The sequence below is a fragment of the Ammodytes marinus genome, assembly GCF_949987685.1.
Source record: "Ammodytes marinus genome assembly, chromosome: 13".
NCBI lineage: Eukaryota > Metazoa > Chordata > Actinopteri > Uranoscopiformes > Ammodytidae > Ammodytes > Ammodytes marinus.
Window position 1 is genome coordinate 29281782 of NC_137217.1, and position 17827 is coordinate 29299608.

The 17827-nt window shown below is 39.6% G+C and overlaps 1 protein-coding gene across 1 annotated transcript; it reads right to left on the reverse strand.

The window, feature by feature from the left end:
- Positions 1-1342: 1342 nt before the first annotated feature.
- Positions 1343-17492, reverse strand: LOC307259258 (soluble guanylate cyclase 88E-like; the record flags this gene model as incomplete). The annotated part of the gene is made up of 16 exons (XM_080039027.1): positions 1343-1736; positions 3016-3134; positions 3955-4044; positions 4933-5042; positions 7345-7501; positions 8039-8185; positions 10193-10339; positions 11385-11514; positions 12197-12317; positions 12732-12845; positions 13852-14029; positions 14508-14765; positions 15151-15242; positions 15739-15913; positions 16359-16491; positions 17365-17492. 16 exons carry the CDS (start codon positions 17490-17492, stop codon positions 1343-1345), a joined length of 2493 nt encoding a protein of 830 aa, XP_079895153.1.
- Between the last annotated feature and the right edge of the window lie 335 nt (positions 17493-17827).

The following is a 17827-nucleotide window of genomic DNA, read 5'->3' on the forward strand; positions in this document are numbered from 1 at the left end:
CAAATACAGGTGCATTTTGGTTACAGCTGTTAACCTTATTTGGCAGGTCAATGTTTTTTTAAACCACCAACCACTTGGTACCAGTAGATAAGTGTCATGACCTTATAACACACAAATGAAATCAGGACAGTTTTAGTGGCTGTACATACAGTTTTTATATAAATAAGCACTAGCAGACATACAGTGAAACAAATGACAGTTACGGGAACAGAAAGTAGAACCAGAACACATGTTGTGATGGTCCAGCAATACTGAATGCTTCTAACTTAACATACGTCTAGTTTAAACAAAATAAAATACAACCTCTGATGATGGAATTTAATGTAGCATCCACATACTTAGTTTTTTTATTTCTCGGGAAGCTCCTGGCTTTGTTAATAACGGTGTAAGATATCACAAAATGACTTAATATAATTTTCAAAAACATCCTGAGTTGTCATTATACTTTGTAACATAATAATTCCTTCGACAGTAATGATATTGACACCATGAATGGACTGCAGACTTGCAACATAATACAGGAAATTGGAAATACATTCATATATTCATTGCCATGGCTATCATAGTACAATTCTAATGTTCTCTGTTTCTCTCTGCGTGGGCTGTTTGTGTGTAGAGGATATTTCACTTCCTTTTTTTTAAACAACAGTTGACATAAGGAAGGCATGTTTGTGAAACCTGTACTATCTTTCTCTGGGTGTTATTACTGAGCTTAAGAAAGTACTTTCAGAATTTCTGTACAAGGCAAATCCTTTGGTGCTTGAAATCAATTAAAGAAAGGAACAACCCGCTGGTTTTACGGCATCAACAGCTCCGAATTATTAGATACTTTGGGCCTAAAATGTTGCACTAACTTCACTTTTATACAAGGGAAATGTTTAAAATTTAGTAAAAGTTGTTATATCATTCTTATTTTATTTGTCACAAAAACCCATAGCCTCCCTTTTGAATGACATGATACTCAAAATGCTTTAAAGTACAGATTGTTAGTCACCATAAGAACCGTTAGTTGAATATGTTGAACAGTTTGCTTTGTCTTAAATGTTGCCCAGACTAAATAGAAGTGGACTTCATTGGGATTTGTTTAATGTTAGTTTTGAGATTATGTTGTTATATATCTCCTATTTCACAAATATGTCACAAATATCTCCCCTCCCCCTGGCATGATATGATATTCATATTGCTTTAAAATACGGATCATCAAAAAACTAAAATGTTGAATGGTGAAAAGTCTGCTTGGTCTTACTCCCAATTAAATCTATCAATGATATTTTCAGCCCCCCCTCCCTCCCCCCTGGTCACATATTGGTCATCTTGTAATCTCACACTACCACCCCTGTCCTCACAGAATCTCGCAGGAGGAACTGCGCATGGGCAGGTTAGCGGGCAGCTTGGCATACTGCTGCCTGAAGCTATGCCTCTTGTTGTTCAGTATCGGAGCCACTGGATTCTCCAAGCCGTCCGCGGTGGAAGTCGTCTCCAGCATTGCGTTTGCCTGTGGGGCAGTGGGCACTTCCAACCTAGGACCCCCCTTGTCGTTGTTCTTAGTCTTTTTGGCTTTCTCTCGGTCCTGGGGCTCTGTGGAGACGGGTTTAGGCTCACTGGCGGCCTCTGGTGGCGGGAGGGCGTCCTGGGGCAGGTTGGTGGGGCTCGGTTTGCTCCCCTCGGCCGGGTCTTCAGTGCTGGCGATGTTCAGATTGGAGGCCATGCGCTTTGCATTGGCGCTGCTGGTGGAACTAGTGCAGTGACATGGTGTTAAGGGTTAAATGATGTGGGAATTCAAACTTCTTCTTTTTTACATTAAGGAGGATAGTTGGAAAAGCACTAGTGTTTCTGCATCTGAGACAGGGTTTATTTTTAATTTTTTTTAAAGAGAATTTTTTGGGCATTTTTGCTTTATTAGACAGATTGGGGCAAGTGTTGAAATGGGGCAAAGAGGAGAGGACATGCAGAGAACTGACCCGGGCAGGATTCGAACCCGGGTCTCCTTTTTTTTTTTACATTTAGGATGATAGGTGCAATAATACTAGTGTTTCCTGATCTGAAATAGGGAATATATCCGACCAAAGCTTCTCACATGCTGTCAAAAATGACTTGACGAGTCACTTAGCCTTGTATGTAGGTCCTTAGTAGGTCTTACAGTCATATTTCTCTCAAGCAAGCGAATAAGTCTGTCCTCTTGGAGTGATGTTATTTCTCCTGTATTCCATTAAATCTATACATTTTGTAACTTCAACTCCTTCAACTTTTACAGAACTTTTTAATTACTCAATTATTTACATAGCTATCATGTAGCTATTTTTTTTTTTAAGATATTTTTTTGTAATTTTTATGCTTTATTGATAGTGTAGAGACAGAGTTGAAATGGGGCAGAGAGGGGAGTGACATGCAGAGAACGACCGCGGGCTGGAATCGAACCCGGGTCCGCTGCGGGCCGAGGCCCATGGGGGGGACGCCCTACCAACTGAGCTAAGGGCGCCCCCTTAAAATAATAACATTTAAAAAGAAAACGGATAATGGAATTTGGATTGGTACATGGATAGGCGGTTGTTCTGAATTTCTGTTTTCCACCAATAGGTAGCAGCACTGTACCAGGTGGCCTATAGTTCTTAATAGTGAAGTATTCTACACCCCCCATATTTCTAACAATGGCACCAGTCCAATTTCTGAGAAGTGGATTGCAGCCATATTGGAACTGATGCCAATATTACATCCAATTGGTCCCATCCCTAGGGGGTGTTTCTTTGCTGACTGAGTTGCCTGTTTTGTCAGCTCACTTACCTAAGGGTTGCTCTGCCCTATTAGAGTGGAAAATGTTGTTTTTTTGAAGGTCAGCATGACTCCTTCAAAACTAACAAAAGCGCCTATACGAGCCTTTTCTTTTAGGCTTTCTGTCTGGTGCGGCGGGGGGCAATAAGCACAGCTCAGAATCAACAGGGGGGGCGTCCTGAGTCCACAGTACACAGAGAGAAAGGGATTATTTTGAGCTGTCGGATCTCCTGTGGTCACACTCACCCATTAGAGCTCTTGTCCTCGTCATCTTTCTGCTCGCTGCTGTAGTGCAGCTCGGCCGGGGTCTTGAAGGATAGATCTTTCTTTCCTTTCAGCCAGTAGGTCTTCATGTAGCCTTTTCCCTGAGAGATGTTACGGACATTACAAAGGCTGTTGTTGTTTCTATGCTCATGTTGAGAAGAACATTTGATCTAAACATTTATCAATCGATGTTTATATGATAGAATATTTTTTTAATAATTATTTTTCGTCAGCAAGTCTCCAAGCAAAGGCAGGTTTTTCCCATTTTTCTTATTATTTGATTCAGATTCAGACACGTTTATTTATCTCCAAAGGGGCATATCTATCTATCTATCTATCTATCTATCTATCTATCTATCTATCTATCTATCTATCTATCTATCTATCTATCTATCTATCTATCTATCTATCTATCTATCTATCTATCTATCTATCTATCTATCTATCTATCTATCTATCTATCTATCTATCTATCTATCTATCTATCTATCTATCTATCTATCTATCTATCTATCTATCTATCTATCTATCTATCTATCTATCTATCTATCTATCTATCTATCTTTCTTGTAAATAAGAATAAATAATTCATTTCATATGAAAAGTCTGTGTTTCATAGCAGGAATATAGAACTTGTTCTCGTAAGGGGCATTTTTAATGATGACCTGAAGGCATCAGAGAGAATTCTGTATCACACCTCATCTTGCAAAGAGATTTGAGTATTACAGCTACACTGGCGAAACCTGATAGACAGTAAACCTCATGTCGTTCTCAGGTTGCTGTAAATGTAAACAATAATAGTAAGATAACCTATTGTTGCTCCTGCAATAAAGTATAACAAAAGGAAAGCCATAATTTGCATAAGAAAATCACAGACATCAGCAGAAGGTATTGTCGATTTTAACATTTTAAACCACTCACCTTTACAAAGATTTTGCCCCTCTCCTCAATGATATACGGCTCATGTTCCAGGTGGTCTTTGGTGGTCTGACTGATGTGTATCTGCATGCCCTGCTCACACAGACACACAGACACACAGACACACACACACACACACACACACACACACACACACACACACACACACACACACACACACACAAAACTACTTGTAAAGCTGAATATTTGCATACAAGTTTAATCGGTACTGAATCCGTAAAGGTATAGTCAGTGATTCTGGAGAACAGTTCTTGTCAAAATCACTTTAAAAAATATATGTGAATATCTCCTCACAATCTGCTTGCTCTACGTATAGTCTACTGTGTGTATGCTGAAAACAAATCTGGTGTAAAGGGGCATTTTGCTAGCAAAGGTAGGCCCCCTTTGTTTAAGTATGTTTGCAGAGTTTATGATGTGTATTAAGACCTTTTTTTCAGTGTGCACACAGTATGGACATGTGGAGGAATGTGATGAGATATTCACTCATGAATGAAAACAAGCGTTCTCTAGAATCACTGACTCCCCCTTTAAATCATAAACGAAAATTGAAGACATCTACCATACTGGCCTCCAACATGAGAGTTCATTCAAGGTTTTCTTCTGTTAATTCCCAACGTTTTACATTTTCTTTTCATCATCGAGCAGATTTCCCACAAAACATTGGCATTTGCTTTCATTACTGTAACAGTAATGGAAAGCAAATGGAGTGATTAGCCTGTTGCATTAACTCAAAAGCATTTTGCTCTATGGCGTCATTAGAGAAAGGAAATGGTTTTCTGTACTAATATAGGAATTGACTGAGGCGGGGGAAAAAAAAAATCATCAACGATATTATTACAGTAATTTATTCTACTGCCACGGGTTATTTAGCACATTTGTGGCTGTGCGACGGTTTGTTAAATATGTTAGTGTGTGTGTGTGTGTGTGTGTGTGTGTGTGTGTGTGTGTGTGTACACTCACCACCCCGTTGCTCTCCATCCTCGAGGCTGTGTTCACCGTGTCACCAAACAGACAGTAGCGAGGCATCTTCAGACCCACTACGCCAGCCACCACCATCCCCGAGTGCACACCTGACAGAGAATAACAGTTTATAGGCAAGGCAAGGCAAGGCAAGTGTATTTATATAGCACAATTCACACACAAGGCCATTCAAAGTGCTTTACAAAGCACAGAATACATCAAGATTAGACATTGTAGAACCAAGCTTGAGATCATTTATACATACACAGCCTGAATCCATGTTTTTATCGCAGCTTTTTCTAAAATGTATTTACAGACAAAAACTGATTTACAATCACGGTGCTTATTTAGTTTCACCTCGTTAGTCCAAATTTACCCAGACTCCTAAATGACAAAGTTGTTGTCATAATACGTTGTAGGTTTGTTGATTTATACTAACACCTCAACAGATAGGGGAGAACGGGGTAATTTGTCACATGGGTTGGATGTCACATTCGTTATATCTCGCCACCAGAGCGCGCTAGCTCTGAAATGTTGATATAAAAAAGGTCCAGAATTGGGATCAGAGGTCACATACATAGACTTCCTTGGAGGAAGACAGCTGCATTTCAGGTGAGAGGATGTTTTGTGTTTTTCATGTCAAATTCAAAATATTTTGCTTCTCAGTATTTTTCTTCTAGGCTTTTACACAATAGGTTTATAACAAAACACTTGTTACCCTCAGAAAGTGTGAAGGGTAAACTATAGTTTAGATTGTGGTTAGCAAGCTAATTAGTTGTCAGATGGTTAAATGGCCTTGATGCTAGCAAGAAATTCAAGTTGGGGTTGGTCGTCAAATTTTTTGGGGGGTTGGTTGTCACATGTTATCTCAAGGCTGCAGCCAGAAAAGGAACCCAATAACGAAATAAATTGTCAAGCTGTATCCTCACTGACACCCCAGAGAAGGAAAGAATAGAGCAGGAAAAGGCAGCTAGCAAGCAAAAGAAAAAAGGGCAACAAAATCAAAACAACCCCGTGCATCCCAAACTAGACCAGCTGCCAAGGCTACAGTAAGTTATGTAGGCCTATTTGTCAACTTGACAATGCAATTAAACATTCAAATTTGGTTCTGCCTCCTTGCCTTCTTTTTAAGATTTTTCCCATTAATATAACATTGTGACAAACAACCCCATAGTGTGTGACAACCGACCCCTTGATGGGGTTGGTTGTCACAATGTGTCAGAGTGTCTTTGATGGTAAATTACTTCTTCATTACAATAAGTTGGAAAAAAAGAGAGACACACATTTCTAGCCAACACCTTAAGCTTCAATTTAATGTAGGAATGGCTATTGACAGATGTTTTGGTGATGAGCAATTCTCACTAGAGTAAAAAGTGTGCCTACTTACCCCGTTCTCCCCTACTTTACAAAAAAAAATTGTCTTCTGAAAGTAGATAAAGAAAGTGTTCATGAAAGCAATATTTTTTTTTAAATGTTTAGCATCAATTTTGGCGACCTGTCTAAGGGGCGACCTCTTAGCTTAATGCATGACTTTGATCAGAATTAGAAGTTTACAGAGATCAGATATCTGCTCTGGCGCTTTTCCATTACATGGTACCGGCTCTATTCTATTCTGTTCTATTCAATTATACTATTATACTATATATTATACTCTACTTTACGCTACTCTATTCTTGTCTACCTGGTACTTTTCTGGAGTTTGTTTAGGCAAGGCAAGGCACGTTTATCTATGTAGCACAATCAGACACAAGGCCATTCAAAGTGATTTACAGGGGCAATATTAAAATACATAATACACATTAGAAAAGCGTATGAATAGAAATAAAACATTTGAAAGCAAATGAGTAAAAACAATTTTTACCATTACAAGATAGTTGCCATGATAGAACCATCTTTGATTAGCTTGTAGTTATAGTGACATTAGTGGCAAACGTTAGCAGCTATGTATTTCTACCATCGACTACATGTTTTCAACTCATTCATCTTCATCAGGGCGATTCTTTTTGAACATTTTCTTTTTGGTTGAAAAACTTATTGACAGAATTTCAGTTTCCGTGTTTTTGATCTGCTACCTGTGTCCCCCCCCCCCCCCCCCCCCGTGGTTGAAGATACATCTTTCTTTTGTGCCCCGAAGTCCCCGAGATCATATATATTTTTAGTGTTGTCACTTTAAGGTGGCAGGGTGTAAGAAAAGCCCAGCCTGGAAATATCTGAAGTACGAGGATCAAAAACCTCCTCAAATCCCTATAGCAGTTCTGGAGCAGTGAAGGGTGACTGACCTCTTGCCCATCCAGGGACATCTCCTTTGGACCCAGTAACATGAAACCTCCTACCCCCAGAAAAAGCTACTATAATCTGGGTGTTTTATCAGAGCTTAGACCCTAAAGCTCCAGCACAGGTGTTAGCGCTCACCGACTCTGATCTGGATGTTGTCCCCAGTGGAGGGGTCTTTGAGGTGGTCGATGGAGCTCAGCATGTCCTGGGCCATGTCACAGATGTGGTGCGCGTGGAAGGTCGTTTTGTTGGGAACGCCAGCCACCACCATGTAGGCGTCACGGATGGTCTCCACCTGCACAGAGAGGGAGAATGCTTTCATTGTATTTGAATTTTTGAATTTATTTCAGACTTATCAAATGAAAATCAAACTTATCAAAAATACAAAAACAAACTTGAAAAGCACAAAAATGCAATAAACAAAAAACGATGTTATTAAACGAAATTATTTGACAAAAAAGAAAGTGTAATGAAAGAAAATTACATATATTCAATTGATTGATGCCTGAAAAGTAGTAGGAAGAAGTATGACACTTGTTTATTCCTACCCCTTTACCACAGCTAGTATCTCACATCATACAAATACACCTAACGCGAAACAACAAGGATTATAAAGTGTCATAAACAATATTTCTAAAAAAAAAAATGTATCGTCTGTGTCCGAAAAGGAGTGGGAGGAAGCCAAAGCTAATTTGACATTAGTTGGGGCAAAAATGTAAAGACAACAACAACTTTTTAAACACTGTGTATTTTGCAAGCCAGCGATTCACTTGAAAGCAACTGAATCGTATATAGAGAAAGACTTCAGGCCTCTCGCTGCTCTCTGACTGACCTTGTAGACATTGTGCTTTTCGCTGAGTGTGTCGAAGACGATGTAGATTTCGTTCAGCATGTCCACCACCTGCATGGGCGTGATGTGGATGCAGATCTCGTTGAATTTCACCACGTCGCTGAACAGAATGGTCACATCTGGGAAGACCTGCGATACAAACAAACAAACAGAGTTATGGTAATTTCTCTCTCTCTCTCTCTCTCTCTCTATCGCTCTATATATCTCTCTCTATCTCTCTATATCTCTCTCTCTCTCTTTCTCAGAATGGTCACATCTGGGAAGACCTGCGATACAAACAAACAGAGTTATGGTAATTTCTCTCTCTCTCTCTCTCTCTATCGCTCTATATATCTCTCTCTATATCTCTATCTATCTATCTCTCTCTCTCTCTCTCTCTCTCTCTCTCTCTCTCTCTCTAAGAATGGTCACATCTGGGAAGACCTGTGATACAAACAAACAGAGTTATGGTAATGTTGTACTGTGGGCAAAATGTCAGTATTCTCACCAGGTCTCACCGCCCTTAACCAGAAAGATATGCTTGTGAGTGTAGCTCAAGGTCACTCAGTCACACACACACACACACACACACACACACACACACACACACACACACACACACACACAGTCTCACACAGATTCCTTGAGTCATAAATAAGTCATCATTTGCTGATGTTTTTTCCGCCAAACATTTGCACAACAATCTGTATTTTCACCAGGTGATTGTATCCACCTCCAATTGCCATAAACAGCTTACTTTTGTGTCTCTGTTTTTCCGTACATATGTTTCTTAACAACGTTTATCTTTGATCTGTTTATTTTGCACATTTAACTAGAATTAAACTACTTTTCGGTCTGCCGTGCACCTTTCATACGTATAGTGGTGAATGACAACACGCTTATATTTATCGCTATATGTCTGTCATCTTTGGACCATGTTGAAAAAAATGCATCCTCACTTCCAACATGGCATTTGCTGCATGTATTTCATTTTATAGATACATACATAAATAAATAAAATATCACAATATGGTAAACCAGTTGCTAGAATGTCCCCAATCTTGTCCTTGCTTTACGACTGATGCGATTTAAAGCCAGATACCTATTCTAGTCTCAAACTTGTTATTCTGCTTGTGAGAAAATGTGAGAAAAAATAAATGGCAGTTCCATTTCAAGTGGATTTCTCTGCAAAGCTTAAGGTCACTGTAGCGTGGCTGAGTGCTGACCTTCATGTGGAGTGGTTTTGACGGAACAAAAAGTAATTGAAAAGCAATACATGCGCTTCCTTTCAGTACACCGGGGTCAGTAACATATTACCAGGATAGCAGAAATATAGCACAAAAAGCACAAATATATGACCTCGATTCAGTTGTTAGACCTTTTTCAAAACCTAATGCTCTGATATTTTTACGGTTTTGGAATAATATCCTGGTTAAGGGTAGAGTCAGTGATTCTGGAGAATGCTTGCTGTTAAAATCAGTGCGTATCTCTTCATGATCTGTGCCGTGTGTGGGGGGTGGAAAACAAAATTTGGTGTTAATACACAGCCTAAGCTCTGTAAACGGGTGTATGTTAACAAGTTAAGAAACCACTACAAATGTTCAGTGTCTCTAGTTTTACTATGTATAGGCATTTGTTTGAGTAAAATGAACATTTTGGTTTTATAATATAAACCACTGACAACATTTCTACCAAATTCCAATAAGTTTTTTGTCATTAAAGAGCAATTTCAATAAGTTATGTAGAGATGAAGATTCAAGAAAAATCCAGAATGGTCTCTTAATTTTTTTCCGGAGCTGTAAGTGTCTTCAATGTGCTGCACTTTGACCATACACATCTCCCAACTCTGGAATAGTAAAGTATACTTTGACCTTGACTTTTTTGACCTTTAACTGGCACACTGTCTACAGGTAAATCCCATTGAGACCGGAGACTCTTTTGCAAAGGAAACCTATTCCCATTTACACGTTACCGTTCATACACCGATAGCAGGCTAACTATCGGCATTCACATGAGGCAAGGTGGGTGAAGTGTCTTGCCCAAGGACACAACAACCATGACAAAAGTGGCAGGGGCAGGGATCGAACCGCCAACCCTTCGATCATTGGCCGACCCGCTCTACCACCTGAGCCGCAGTCGCCCCAACCTGTCTAGTACCTGGCATGTCTCCAGGGCAGTGATGCCCTTTCGCAGGCGGTCGGCCACAGCTTTAGGGATCATGGCGTACAGCAGAGAATCCCCTCTCCTTTTCTCTTCCTCCAGTTTCTTGATGACTTCTTGGAGTTGACTATATTTTTGTTGCTCCTAATAGAGGTTCAGAAAATGGGACACAAGAGTATACAGTTACAGGCTGCGTTCCAAATACCCATACGTCCCTGCTATTTAGTATGGTAGAATTTTTTTTTTAGGATGTCCCAATACATGTGGTCAGATGCAGCATGCACAAAAATACCCAGATGCCCTACTATATCTGGTCGGGATTTTTAGTGTGGAAACCAGCAGCTTTTTTGACGATTCTGACCCACAATCCACTGCAGCAGAAGTAAAGTCACATCGACTGAGCCTCCGAGTGAAAACAACCATCGATGTGATGGATATAAGTATATGAAAGAGGCAAGTTCAAGGCGCGATCTTACGATAAAATAAATGAGTAAAAGTATGTTTCAATTGAATGCCTTCTGAATGCAAACTACATACTTTTTATGATCAGCTGCAGTATGTACTAGAAAAGTAAAAAGAAAGAGTATGCGATTTGGAACGCAGGGACAATCTCACCTTTCTTGAAAGCTCAACAATCCCTCTTGGCCTTTTGTAATCCTCTTAATCAACATCTCCTCTGTTGGACTGACTTTATTTAAATGTGTGAAATCAATAGAGGGGCATTTCTCTCACCTGGCCTAACCTGGTCTGGCTGATTTGAATAGTTTGCAGAAGTTTTCTAACAGTTATATTTCATAATAAGGCACTATAGTGGTTTAATTGGACCCTTAGTCATTTCAAGTTGATGGGGGAAGTTTCATTTTCACGTCCAAATAGAAGGTAAGGGTCCATAGAACAATGTTGGTTTGACTGTTAAGAAACCGGACCAATTCTTTTTTGGGTTTGGTTTCTTGACACTGAAACCAAAATTGTCCCAGTGACCCTTACTTATCAACTTTATCATAAACTTGAAAAGAAAACGACAAATTACCAATTTTTTTAAAGCCCCCCCCCCGCTAATATGAACAACCCTAAAAATGGCCCCTTGTTCTGTGAATTTGAACAATTGATATAGTACCACAGTTAAACTCAAGCCTGCTTTGTTAATACATCCATGGAGACTAAACAAATCTGTGTTTTATTTCCTCACTTGATCGAGCGCCAACTGTAGCTCAGCCGATTGTTGTGTCCCGGCCAAAATCAGCTCTCTGCTGGAGTCGTGCAGGTTCAAATCGTTCACGTACACACCCATCTTTATCATGTCCTCCACTGTCTCTATACTGGAAGAATAAGGACAAGACATTAAGATACATCAAATTTAAAAAGCAAGAAATTCAATAAAGATGTATTCGATAAATTAGCATAAATCAAATCGTCAAAAATTAGATAAGATTCCAGTGGAAAATGAAAATAAAATGTAGGTGAAAGAATTACCTATTGAATAAACATGGCGGCATAACACTGATATGGCATCACACAAATATGAAAGCAATGACGAAGGACAAACAATTCTACAATCGGAATAAAAATCTGAACCTCTGAACCCGAAATTAATCATTTAAATGTCAATTAAATTTTTGTGCTATTTATTTTGTCTCTGTGTTTGTCTGTAACTGTGGTTCATTGTGCTGCTGACTGTCTTGGCTAGGTCACCTTTTAATTTATTTTTATTTTTAATCTCAATAGGTTTTTCCCCTGGTTAAATAAAGTTTTTTTTTTTTTTACTTAAAAAACAAACAGTCCCACCAGGCAATCAATCAATCAATCAATCAATCAATCAATCAATCAATCAATCAATCAAGGTCAAATTTATTTATAAAGCACATTTACAAACAGCGGGTACTGCCCCAAAGTGCTGTACAGGTTAAATTATAATAAAATAATCCACATTTATTACAAATAAGAAACCAAAAGAAAAACACATAAGAAAATACTCAATCAATAGTAGGCTTTGGGTCTTACATGGGCGTCCCGAGGAAGATGAGAGAGTCCCATTGAGGGACATACTTCATCTGGCCCTTCAGATGGAGAGGTTTCTTTGGAGGTTCCCGCATGTCCTCAAAGATCGTCTCACTACACTTTCCTATAAGAACAATCACAATGGGACAGTACTGGGGGTAATAACATGTGCAGTCAGTGAATCTGGAGAATGCTTGTTGTCAAAATCACTTTTATGTCAAAATCAGTGAATATCTCCTCACGATTCGCTACCTGTCCGTACTGTGTGTGTGTGCTAAAAATAAAACTTATGTTAATACACAGCCTAGTCTCTGTAAACTGGTATGTCAATATTTACAGAGCCTAGGCTGTGTACTAACACCTTTTTTTCCCCATGCACAGACAGTACAGACACGTAGCGGATCGTGAGGAGATTTTCACTGATTCTGACAAAAAGTGATTTTGACAACAAATTTCAAGTAGTGTAATTTTTTTTTCAAACGACCAAAACCAACAAAATACTGTTTTTTCCATAAGTTAGAGAGCACAATGTAGTTACCGGTGACCGTCTGGAATGCCAGTAACTCGATGTCTTCCCCTCCAGAGTTGGTTGAGTTGTTGTATTGGTTAAGGGAGCTGTTGTACTTCTGGTCTGAGCCTTTCATCTCATCCACTGAGATGGTGTCTGATGGAGAAACAGTCAGTATGTTGACATGACGTAAGAGAAAATCTATGAAGTCCGACTTAAAAGTGACTTTAAAATACATCTTAAAGGAATACTTCACCCATACGGAACCGGCGTTCTATCATTATAAAATCACTATTACAATATAATGAATGAGGTTTTTCTTCCCTCAGTCTTCCCTTGGCCCAGCTGTCCTGTTAATCCTAACCCTACATTTTTCTTACTGTGATGTCACAGTAAGAAAAATGTAGGGTTAGACAGTGAGACCATAAAACACTCTTTCTGCTTTTTCTCAGGCTAGGATGAACCAATTTAATTTTTTTTTGCACATTTATACTAAATAGGATCTCAGAGTTCAATACGCCTTCATATTCCCACCGGTGAAGTAGGTCTTTAACATGTTAGTCTGGCGGACATTTTACAAGGTTTCACTCAGGTTATAATGCAGTTATAATGCCACATGATATTCAAAATGATATACATTTAAAAATAAGGAACCTTTTGCTATAAACATATTTTTTTTTTCGTACCTACGACCGAATCACAGCAGCACTGATATAGAGCGACAGCATGCCCCCTCATGTGCTATTGCTTACATATTAGATCTTGTAAAATTAAATTTTAAATTAGTCAGGTAAAATTGTAAGGCAACACAAAATGTGGCTCAACAACTGTAGATTGTAAACGTCAGAGATTCACCTAAAAAACAACCACTGTTGTTATTAAATCTATTTAATAAATGTTTTTGAATATAGTGTTGTGTCTTGAGGATGTATTTTTGTGTTGTGAAATCAACGATTCTGGTTTGGCCCGACAATCAGTTTTATAATGACTTCCACATGGATTATAAATATTTTACCGCTCTGTCCGAATGCACTAAGCCTAGCCAATAATGAGGGACTTGATGGACACTCTGTGATGCCGTACCATTTGAAATGAACCCTCCTTTCATTCATACATTATGCATTGTGAAATGAAATGAAAAGACTGGTACCTTTCTCTCTCTCTTCTTCCCTCTCTCTCTCCCTCTTTTCTTTCTCCTTCTCTCTCTCCTCTCTCTCCTTCTCTTCCAGGTCTTCCTTGTTCAGTTTGGGGATGTTTTTTTCCTTCTGTTTGCTTTCCACCACGGCCACGGACAGCAGCTCAAACACATTGTTCAAATGTGTGTAGATCTGATGAGGGAATGCACACATATTATGCTTTATCAAGTCACATTATCAATTTAAAGCTATAGTGTGTAACTTTTTTTTCCATATAAATAGATGTAAGTTACATTCAAGTTAGTTACGTCCAAACGAGTTGACACAAAGTTGATTAAAGCCTGTCAGCTCCACAGAACTCTCCCTGTATTTCTCAGTATGGCAGCGTTTACAAACTGGTGTGTCTCCCCCCCCCCCCCCCCCGACACTGGCGCAGGAGCTCAAGAAAAATCCCAAGAAGTGCCCAAGAAATGTTTCAGTTGTCGATTCTACTGCTAAGAAAAAACCAGGTCCACGTACAGCAGAAGGTATAAAATCCATGCACAATTACCGAAAGCTTGTTTTATATTCACCGACATTGTTCTTTGATAACCCAGAAGTTACGCACTATAGCTTTTTAATATTAACAATAATAACAAGACTTTTTTTTACTAGGGCATTTCACACTCACGTTGTCCCAGCTGAACTCGAGCATGGGTCTGATGAGAGTGAATTCCTTGTCGACCTTCTTGCCCTGGAGGTCGGAGAAGACTTCCTTCAGTCCGTCCCCGATGCGATACATGGTCATGTCGCGGCGGAAGATGACGCTGAAGGGGAACATGTCGAAAAAGATCCCGCGCTTCATGGGCAGCTTCTCGTAGCTGGGCGCCGTCTTCTGCTGAGGCATGCGGTGTTTGAAGGCCGCGTTGTCAAAATTCATCTTATAAATCTGAATGGGCAAAGGGAGAAGTTAATGAGACCTTTTGAAATTGCAAATGTTAAAAGAATAGTTCTCTTTTTTTAATTTTATTAGACAGTTTGGAGAGACAGAGGTGAAATGGGGCAGCAGAGAGGCGACATGACATGCAGAGAACGACGCGGGCTGGATTCTAACCCGTGGTCTGCTGTGAAGAGGAATAATCAGCTTTTTAAATTGGTTAGGTCGCCCTTTTTATTTTAATTTTTTTCTGCAGTAAATTGAGTCCGATCCCAATACACCCTTATCTCAATCCAATAAACACTTGATGTCTGAGAATACCATTGAAGCGGATGGAATTATTTCCATGCTGATAGAACTGACAAGGGGTCAAGGTTACGGCAGCCTGAGTACGTACCACATACGTCATTTTCTCGGTTTCTTCTTTGGACAGGATTTCCACTTCGATATCTGTGTTGTAGAATTGCCGTCCCACTTGAGACAGCTGCCCTGCAGGAGTCAAATACACACAATAGTTATGTATGTGTCGAGGTCAACTTTTGATGACAAGAGATTCATTTTGAATTCATTCATTTAGTTCTGTGCCATCAAAGACACTACGGCATGTTTAGAAACAGCTGTCTGTGGTCATGTAATGTAAAGTGTGTGATTTGAAGTAAACGAGGTACATCCCCACATTTGGTTTTAGCTTCTGAACATAGGTGAACATGTAGACTGCAGGTCTGGGGTTCAAACCCCCGTTTCCTGTCCCTCTATGGTAAACTGTTTACCAGTATTTCACCATCACCTTTTTATTTTATTTTATATTTTTTTATTGCTTTTTCTGCAGGCAAGTACAAGGAGGAGCCTATCAAATACAGTCAAAAAATGCTCCTGGAAATGGAGTGGTCATTAGCAAACACTGGGGGGGTAGCACAGTGTACAACTGGGACAGGTAAACTGTGTTACCCCCTAGTGTTTCCCCCTGCTGTGCTTCTCGTTATACCTTTAACAAACTGTGTGAAGCCCTTGCGTGTGCTGCGGTAGTGCAGCGTGAGGCTGGTCTCACACTCTTCCTCCACACAGAAGCTGGGAGGCTGAACCTTGGGGAAGGAGAAGCGGAAGTACTCGTGCAGGTTGTCCAGCTCGTTGATGAAGTCGCGCACGTTTCGTCCCAACACCTAAAAGAGATGGACGATAATGATATATAACTGGAAACAAGATCTGTGGTTTGTTTATTATGAATATGTTCTCGTTATGAAGTTATTTAGCATCACAGACTGCTGCTAACTCACACTTACACAGTGCTGCATTGCTCTTAAAGCTGTAGTGCGTAACTTTTTTACTATGAATGAATGTCAGTTACATACAAACCATCGCCAAATGAGTTGACACAAAGTTGATTAAGCCTATCATCTCCACAAAACTCTCTCTGTATTTCTCAGTATGGCAGTGTTCACAAACTGTTGTTCCCCCCCCCCCCCCCCCCCCCCCCTGACACTGGCGCAGGAGCTCAAAAAAATCCCAAGAAGAGCCCAAGAAATGTTTCAGTTGTTGATTCTACTGCTAAGAAAAAAATCTGGATGTACAGCAGAATGTGTGTGTGTGTGTGAGAGACTATATCACCTTTAAGATCCGCTCGTATCCGTAGTTACCGATCCTCTTGACCATATAAACCCCGAAGGCGTACATCAGCTCATCATGAGTCTTTCCCAGAACTTCACCCGCTGCCTTCGCCAACCGCAAGATAAGATTGTCACTGTAAACAAAGGAGGGCAGTTATGAATTCATCTATCTATCTATCTATCTATCTATCTATCTATCTATCTATCTATCTATCTATCTATCTATCTATCTATCTATCTATCTATCTATCTATCTATCTATCTATCTATCTATCTATCTATCTATCTATCTATCTATCTATCTATCTATCAAAACGTTTCATAATTGAATTTAGTCAGCATCCAATGCAGGACTGAGCACAACACCACATACAGGTTTTATAATGTATCATAATTGCACCAGTCCACTCTGTTAGATTGTGCCTCGCTGTAAAGCTGCTGTTTATTGCACTCAGTGTCATAGTTACCGTCGTCAACACACGGGTCAGCAGTTCAAATGCATACTAAAAGCTTTTGTTATTGCCCACTGAAACAACATTTATAAAAATCTATCTATCTATCTATCTATCTGTCTATCTGTCTATCTGTCTATCTGTCTATCTGTCTGTCTGTCTGTCTGTCTGTCTGTCTGTCTGTCTGTCTGTCTGTCTGTCTGTCTGTCTGTCTGTCTGTCTGTCTATCTATCTATCTATCTATCTATCTATCTATCTATCTATCTATCTATCTATCTATCTATCTATCTATCTATCTATCTATCTATCTATCTATCTATCTGTCTATCTGTCTGTCTGTCTTCGATTGGACAGCGAGTTTGTTTGTTTCAAGTTTTTGCATTTCTTCAGGTGACAAAAAACTCCTGCACTTCATTTTGAGCGTATTGTCAAAAAGTAGTTTTGTTGCCCATACCAATCACTAAAAACCAAGACATTGTACATATTTCTGCAATCCCCACAGTATAATGCTGACACAGGATTCACATCAGACAGTAAGTATCATCAACCACCTACTTGTACATCTGATGCCTGACGAACTTAAGGTGTGGTATTTCGGCTCGGTTCTCGATGAGCCGCCACACATCCTCTCCGTAGGATTCATTGATGTAATCGTTCACTGCTTCCAAGTACAGGCCGTACATCTTTAGTGGAGAAACCTCCAGTATGAGACCGTAGTGAACTGCTTAGCTGTAGGAAAGACATGTAGGGAAGACGCCCTTTTTATGCTGTTTTATTTGGCATTTTCAATATTGATTTGATAGTGTGGAGAGACGGTAGTGAAATGGGGCAGAGAGGGGAACAACATGAAGACAACAAAGAAACCTCAAACCACTACACCATGAGCACCCCTAGAAATAACAAGTCTGAGTTATCTATTTTAGGGTCAGCAATTTGAAATATCGCTTATGAGAAACAATTCTTAAAATCCATTATTTAATTAGAGGGCAGACCCCTTGGCATTGTCTTCTAATCTTAT